Raw genomic sequence first — 8,923 nt, 5'->3', positions numbered from 1 at the left:
AGGTGTAGAAACATCATAGTCGATATATGGAACTTGTTACAATCTATAGATTGTGGGGTATGTGAACTAGTTTAAGTCTTTAAGATTTAGAATTGGGTGTGAGTGTTTTTGATGAACTTGACCCCGTTTTTACCTAAACTATGTATGTAAATAAATAAAATGATGCTTTAATCATCATTGGAGTAATGAAAATGAAAGTGGACTAAAATAGTAAAATAACTAGAAAGTGTATTGATTAAATTGCATGACTAGGTTATCTATATAGTCATATGAATATGTGTAATATGGTGTTTTTTTTCACGAAATTTTAAAGGTTGAATTGTATGATTGATAATGATATGGATTTAGTAGACCATTTACAATATGGAGGCTTAAAGACATCTAAAACGTGTTTTAGTCATTTTACACATAAAAAAAATCATTTTTATTAACACACCATAAATTCATCCAAAGAAAAAAAAAATAAAAACACTAAAAGTATTGTCACATCTTTCACTTTTTTTTATTATTATTTAAAAAGACAATAATAAATTAACCACTCATTTTCACTATACATTATCACTCTCCATATACCAAATAGGTTGAAGTACGTTGAGTCCAACACCAACTCGTTTTTGATAGTAAGCCAAGAACTAGATGCTAAAACTGGCTATCAAAACCAACAACCATAATAGAGTAAACCTCGATTCGAGTCAATGTTGCTAGGTCAGTTTAACTATTTGAACCCAATTCTCAAATCTTTTACTAATTTCAGTTTTAACTGATTATATTTAACTAACCAACTCTTTCAGATTTTTATGTTAGTTTTATTTTTTGTAAAAAGACAAAAATGCTCATGCTATTATAAACCCAAATAACAAAATATTTGAACGTCTTGAGTCGCTATGTTCCCGAGTCTCATTTAATGAGGGGAGGGGAAGGAAGGGAAAGTATGACAGGAAAGAGAGGTAGGGGAAGGAAAATTGTGATTTTATTTCGTGTTCCCGAGTTTAATGAAAAGGAAAGAAAAGAGAGGGAAATTAAACATTTTAGGTGTTCCCGAATCAAGAGGAAAAGAAAAGAAAGATACATTTTCCTATTATACCCTTTAAGTAAACCATTATATGAAGTTAGATATAAGGGTAATTTAAAAATTGATAAAAGTTATAATTAGACATAAATATTTTCTCTCATAATCTCTCAAATTTGGAAGGATGATAATATGCTTAAATATTCTAGCATTTTCCCTCCTTTCCCCTCCCCCCCCCCCCCCCCCCCCCCCCCCGGTTTCTTAAAAAGTATCTGAAACATAAATTTTTTATATTTTCCTCTTTTTTTCTAAACACAAGTCCCACGTAAATACTACAAGTTTGAAAACGATCGTCATTTAAGAAAAAACACTTGTAGTTTAGGTGTAAATGACTGAAACGCCCTTGCACTTAACACCACCATCATATGTCGAGCTGAAGCAATCAAGCAGCCATATATGAAACTACTACTAGTTTCAGGCGGCAAACCCTAATCGTGACCCGGTACTTAACCCGAACTCGAACTCCACACACATATCAACGAAGAAGACAATGAAGATCGAAGAAGTTCAATCCACCACTAAAAAACAGAGGATTGCAACTCACACTCACATCAAAGGCCTTGGTCTTGAGGTTTTAATAATAATAATAATATTATTTTTATTATTATTATAATTATTATTATTATTATTATATGTTGCAACTGTTTACTATTAGTTCATGTTTGTTCGTGTTCGTTCATTGAGAAAATGAACTTGTTCGTGAACCGGTTCACAAACTCAAACAAATAAAACAAACAAACAAGTGTTTTATTTGATTTCGCTAACTGAGAATGGTCAGTGTCAGCGCTTCGGTTTTGTTTATAGTTAATTAATATTGCTTAAATCTGTATAATAAGATGAAAGTCGTTAAAAATATTAAAAACATTCAATGAACAACGTAAATAAAAAAATGTTATCGACCGTAAACGGGCGTAAACCAACACATTTTCCGACTCGTGAACACAAACAAAAAGTGTTTTATTTGATTTGTCTAACCGAGAATGGTCAGTGTCAACGCTTCGGTTTGGCTCCCAAGTTTTTGTTGGTGTTTTATATAATTTTTATTTTGTAGTTAATAATATTGCTCAAATCTATATTATAAGATTAGAAAACGCATTAAAAATATTAAAAACATTCAGTGAACAAACGTAAATAAACAAACATTAACGTCCGTAAATGCCTGAACGGACGTAAACTAACACATTTTCGAACGTTCACGAACATGATTGAACAAACATTACCTCTGTTCATGTTCGTTTGTTTATTAAAACAAATGAACATAAATGCAATTTCCGCCGAACAGTTCAACATTCGGTTCGTTAGCAGCCCTATTCTAATTCTTCTTACTTAAAGTGTTATGGATTTGAAATTACTTCCTGCTGTACATATTATGATATGAATTCCAATAATTATGTCTAGGCTACTGGAAAAGCCATACCGTTAGCAGCTGGATTCGTGGGACAGGTGGAAGCACGAGAGGCTGGCGGTCTTGTAGTCGACATGATCTGCCAGAAAAAGATGGCAGGAAGGGCACTTTTACTTGCCGGACCTCCTGGTACGGGTAAAACCGCCCTTGCCCTTGGTATCTCCCAAGAACTTGGTACTAAGGTATGTCATGTTATTGTATTATTCAACATTTTATATACTATTAGTTGTATGTATTTAGCATAATTAAACATATCTATATCTAGGTCCCATTTTGTCCAATGGTTGGATCAGAAGTATACTCATCTGAAGTAAAGAAAACCGAGGTTTTAATGGAGAATTTCAGGAGAGCTATCGGCTCACGTATTAAAGAAAACAAGGAGGTTTATGAAGGAGAAGTAAGAATCAATATTCAACCTTTAACTAAAACTGATTTCTTTTTATAATTTAAAAATTTGTGGGATGATTGGTTTTAGGTGACTGAACTATCTCTAGAGGAAACTGAGAGTGTGACGGGTGGATATGGTAAAGCGATAAGTCATGTTATTATTGGATTAAAAACTGTCAAAGGAACGAAGCAGTTGAAACTGGATCCGACTATATATGATGCTTTGGTTAAGGAAAAAGTAGCTGTTGGTGATGTTATATATATAGAAGCAAATAGCGGTGCGGTTAAAAGGGTAGGTAGGAGTGATGCGTTTGCAACTGAATTTGATCTTGAAGCTGAAGAATATGTTCCACTTCCTAAAGGCGAGGTTCACAAGAAGAAAGAGATAGTTCAGGTTTGGTTTTTTTATATAATATCATTGATGATTAGTATGTTGTTTTTTATTTATGCGTGATTTCTTGTTAGGATGTTACACTTCATGATCTTGATGCTGCAAATGCACGGCCTCAAGGAGGACAAGATATACTGTCGCTAATGGGTCAAATGATGAAGCCTAGAAAAACTGAAATTACTGATAAATTGAGACAAGAAATCAATAAGGTTGTTAATCGTTATATTGAGGAAGGGGTGGCAGAGCTTGTTCCTGGTGTCTTATTTATAGACGAGGTATGCCGTACACCTTTTTATATCATTTTTAGCATATGTTATAAACTTATAATTATGTTACTAATATAACTTGTTATGCAGGTACATATGCTCGACATGGAGTGTTTTTCATACTTAAACCGTGCTTTAGAAAGCTCGTTATCTCCAATTGTAATATTTGCTACCAATAGAGGGATATGTACAGTGAGGTAACATTTTCTTAATTTTCTGAAGTTCTAGATTTTATGAGTGATGGTTATTTATGGTATTTGACTTGCAGAGGAACCGACATGTCAAGTCCACATGGCATACCTGTGGATCTTCTAGACAGGCTGGTGATCATACGAACTGAAACATACGGGCCTGCTGAGATGATTCAGGTATAAATAAATATTTCCAAACAGTTAGTATTTTATTATAAATTTATTTACTTAGTTTCTATCGTACCATTTTCGTATGCAGAAAGATAAAATTGTTATTTTTTTTTGCTTGATGTGCTGGTTAGATATTGGCTATCAGAGCACAAGTGGAGGAAATATTTATAGATGAAGAAAGCTTGGCTTACCTCGGTGAGATCGGCCAACAAGCATCTTTGAGGTTTGACTTCTTCTCGTGTTACAACTTACAAAATATGGAATCTTTGTTTTTCTTTACTAAAAGAATCTTGATTTGTTCAGGCATGCAGTGCAATTATTATCGCCTGGTAGTGTTGTGGCAAAAATGAACGGTCGTGAGGGTATTTGCAAGGTAATAGTTCTTGTATTTTTGTTTATCATACATTGAGCGCGTGCTCATTTTGTTGTGCAAATATGTTTATATAGGCGGACTTGGAGGAAGTGAGTGGTCTTTACCTAAATGCAAAGTCATCTGCCAAACTGTTACAAGAGCAACAAGATAGATACATCTCATGATGAATCTTTGAAACTTGAAATGGGCTCAAATTCTGGTATAACTTTGAATGTCGAGAAGTTTTAGGCTCGGTTTTGGCGAATGTGAGTTCAATCGATTCCTCTGTTTGGTTGTATAAGGGATTTGGACACTATTTTTTTGGATGATTTAGCAGAATGGAAAAAATGGGTTGTTTTTTTTTTGATTCATGATGAACAGTGAACGAGACCAGTTAAACCTGGGTTTTATGTGAGCCTCTATTCACATCGATTATACTTGTTCGTTGTGTGATGGTTGATGTCATGAGAAACAACGTCGAGCTTGGTGGAATGAAATTTTGGTAATGTTAGTAAACCAATGAGCTATAAATATGCAATAACTCATTAGTTGTGTGTTCAGTATCATCTCCCTTATAATCTTATATCTAACTTTAGCGCATATCAAAAAGACCTGTCTTGAAACCGACTGACTGTTGTATGATATCTTTGAATCAACAAAAACCAACCTATTGATCTCGTGTTTGGTCGACTTTCACTAATTTTGTCCTTGGACTCATCAAGCGGTAGCTCTAACTCCCATGTGGAGAAGTGTAAGCATTTCGGACATGCGCATTTTCTTAAACATCGAGTCACTCCCAAAAGATATACGCCAACGAGCAGGAAACCTACGGGATTCTAATCCCTACTTCAGTTTTGGTATATAAGTTTGTATGTATTTGATACTATTCGTAAAACAATATTATATAATTCCTAATGCGAAAATTAGCAAGCAGAAACGAACTTTTATGATAACTTGCATTTTCTTTCTCCTAACAAAAATCTTAACTTTAGTTTTGATATATAAGTTTGTTGGTAATTTTAGTGTTATCGACATGTATTATAGTATATTGGATTAACTTGTTGACCGAGTAAATAAAATTAGAGGTTAAACGAGTTAGGTGACGCAAGAGTGCATGCTCGATTTAATACTAATGTTGTTTGGTTTTGTTATTGGGTTTAAGACTTTAAGTAATTAATTTACTTGGGCTTGAGTGTTATATTATATGGGGTTTTAATTAATTTATTTAGGCTCATATGGGGATTAGATTTTGGAAAACGTCAGTCCACGTTTTCCCTGGCTCAAAAAATATGTTGACCGCACATCTATCTATAATATATATAAACGAAACCTTTAATAGCTCTCTGGTTGATTTCTACATTCTCTTAAGCCACCATATTACATTATTTGTAAATGGAGGTTTCTCATGCAATTGACCCGAATTTACGGGTTTGGGTCTCACCAATCCCAGATATTTCTTAAACGGATTATAACATCTCATTAAATTAAAAGTTAATCTCACCAAATATTTGATATGAAAATCCTATTAAATAGTGATATACTAATAATTAATATCTTATTTATTTTAAAAAGAGATATATATTATTTATAATTAAGAAACAATTTTATGGCAAAAAAAATAAGCGGGTCATAGGTCTCACCAAATTTAAATAGCTTTTAAACTATGTTATAAGAGCATTCTCATCCCATCTCCCATCCTTATCTCTATAATTACACTAAAAAACACTACATTTCTCTCTCATGTTCAATTAAATAATATTTTTTATACCTTTATCATTACAGTTTTCTCTCTCCTCTACTCACAACCAATCCAACAAATATTAAATAATAAATAAGGGCAAACAATATTCCCCAAATTTACAAAAAATCACTACATTTTTCTCTCCACCCTGTAATTTACACTCACAACTACTTAAAACCTCACCCTATAATTTACATACTCTCCTCACATAAATTTAGGGGATGAGATGTGAATGCTCTAACATCTCATTTTTTATTTGTGAAACTCTTTCATCGTCAAATACTAAGTATATTATTAACTTTTGTACAATAAATAAATTAAAATTCAAAAAATATATAAATACTATAAACGAATAATGTAAAACAACCTCTGTAATACAAGAGTTAAAAGCTAATATACAATAAAGAACAAACCGTTACAACTTACAAGGGTTCTTCCTTGTTTTTCATCGACAGACCGGAACATTAAAACTCAAGTCCATAATCAAAATTCTCAATTTAATCTGTTAAATATTTATGTAACATGGATCTGTTATATTTTAAACTGTCACTCTAGTGACACACTTTACGAATAAATTATCACTTACAATATATTAGTATCCATACGAGACCCATTATTGACTTATCAATTGATGTATTATTAAAATATTATGTTCAAACAAAATTTAATCAGCTGCTGAAAATTGCACGTTTATCGTACAAAGCAGCCTCGTGCAAAACATTTATTCTACACTCGCCCCAAGTTACATTTAACATCATATGATCCTTACATTACACGTGTTTTACACTTGACCCCTTGCATTATGGACTACCTACATCACTCTCAAATTATATTTATACCGTCCATCCAGTTAAGATGAATGTGAAGTTCGTCCCTCACACTTTAGTAAGTTAACACATATGTTATTTGAATGAATTAGTAATAAATGTCAATTAAATGTTACTAGTTACTCATTATTATTTTAAAAATGCTTACAAGATCAAATTATCTTTTTTTCATTAAAATCACATTGAAATGAAGTTATGACTCAACTTGTTGTCATTTACGGTTTACCTATCACTTTATTATAATTTTTTTAGTTTAGCAATGAAAATTATTATGCCGCATTTGTGGAAAAGAGAAATTTAATTTCCAGTGAATTAGTTTTTTGTTAATCGCAAGTTTGTCTATTTTTCTTAGAAAAATTGATTATATGAATTGCCGATTGAGTTTTTTCATTTATGGTGGACTTTCTTTTGAGGGTGGTCTCCAGTATTCGGGGAATGGAGATGAGTGGGTGGGATGGTGACCCGTCAGTGATCCAAACTAGTCGTTTAAAAAAGATTACATGTAATTAATGACTAAGATCGGTTTCTCGTAATTCTGGCTATAAATTTTTAGGTTATGAATAGTTGAAACATAAATAGAATTAAATACGACATAATATATTATTCGAGTGTTTAAAGATTACATAGAAAGAAACTACCCTGACAAAAAAAAGTGAGCCATCTAACGAAAATAAGAATAACAAAATTAGATTAAACATGCGTTACATAATTTATAATTTTATCGTATCATACAATAATAAACTCTGTTTCATAGTCCTAATGCAATTAATTATCAGTAATAATTATTTAATCTCTATATATCCCTAGCTCGGGATTATACCGGTATTTCGTGCAACATTCGAGAAACACCGGTATCGTACTGGAACCGTACCTATACTAAAAACTCAATACTTGGTACCGATTCGGTACCGAATGTACCCAATCGATACCAAATTTGGTACTGAAACCGTCCATCCATACTATATACAGTCTCAAAATAATATATAGATTGTCATACTTCAAGCTGTGCTAACAAGACCATCGATTTCAGAACAAAATATACTAACATCTATAACACTTTTAACAACATAACTAGTTCTTTTGTTAACAGTAACACAATAATTTTAAGCTACGAGCAATAATAATATCTCATTCTTTCAACCGTAGTTGTAAAAATCCCGAATAGACATAAACTAATCCCAATTAATTTTTAGTCTTCACCACACCGCCCGACTAGCGGTTAGCGATTATGACAACAATGCTTTCAACCATAAATAATGACGTTTGTAACATTCAAAACAGATAGGGTCAAAAGAGTAAACGAAGAAAAAAACAGGGGTAAACTATTAAATTTGATGAAGTAAAAGCAGAGCATAAGTCGAATATAAAAATGACAAGTTTAGTCCCTGAACTTATAATTGGTCAAGTAACGGCATTAATTGCTGTCCTCAATTGACTTGTAATAATAATATGATTAATATCATCCACTCCACACCTATTTATTTGGCCATTGCATGTGTGTGTGTGTGTGTGTGTGTGTGTGTGTGTGTGTTTGTTATTGTTATAACCGCCTAATTCATTCTTCACCAAGTCCACAATCAGCTGCTTCAGATTCAGTTTCCGTACTGAATAATCAAGGTGCGTATCATTGATTGATTTCACCGTAATAATTTATTATCGATTCACCTCTTTAACTTGTTAATTTAGTGTATAATTTAGCTCAATTGATTCGTTTGGTAGTTAGGTCTGCTGATAAGTTAACGATTAACGATGAATTAGGTGTGCTCAGTTTGAAAATTCGGTTATTGATTTAGTAATAGTAATTGAACTTCGAATCTAATACGAATTTATGAATCTAATTTCGAATCGGAATTCGTATTCAAATTATACATTTTGTTTATATATAATATATATATATAGAGAGAGAGAGAAAAGATCCAATACACTAATGCTTCTCGTACAAATTCGTAAGCAAATTCCGTTTTTCACGAATCAATCCATGAAATCACATCCAAACATTTTGGAATCGTCAATACATATCCAATCAATCATTACTTCACCGAAAAAAACACTTTTGGATGGTTAATCGATCAATTTTTCACTTTTTTTCATGAAGACGGTTTTTGAGCGTTTAACGAGCGTTT

General features: G+C 32.4%; 1 protein-coding gene across 1 annotated transcript; it reads left to right on the top strand.

Annotated features, from left to right (window-relative positions):
- The first annotated feature begins 1,458 nt into the window (after window positions 1-1,458).
- LOC143602030 (ruvB-like protein 1) lies at window positions 1,459-4,575 on the top strand. Its single transcript, XM_077079283.1, has 10 exons — window positions 1,459-1,640; window positions 2,468-2,656; window positions 2,740-2,871; window positions 2,950-3,255; window positions 3,327-3,527; window positions 3,609-3,715; window positions 3,787-3,886; window positions 4,012-4,103; window positions 4,184-4,253; window positions 4,328-4,575. The coding sequence occupies exons 1-10, from the start codon at window positions 1,560-1,562 to the stop codon at window positions 4,415-4,417; spliced, it is 1,368 nt and encodes a 455-aa protein (XP_076935398.1). The 5' UTR covers window positions 1,459-1,559; the 3' UTR covers window positions 4,418-4,575.
- Window positions 4,576-8,923: the final 4,348 nt, after the last annotated feature.

The sequence above is a fragment of the Bidens hawaiensis genome, unplaced genomic scaffold (genome assembly GCF_021521415.1).
Source record: "Bidens hawaiensis isolate Kalapana, Puna unplaced genomic scaffold, B.hawaiensis_p1.1 tig00057784_1, whole genome shotgun sequence".
Lineage (NCBI taxonomy): Eukaryota > Viridiplantae > Streptophyta > Magnoliopsida > Asterales > Asteraceae > Bidens > Bidens hawaiensis.
Note: the sequence above shows the minus strand (reverse complement) of the source record. Positions and strands in the feature narration are given on the sequence as shown.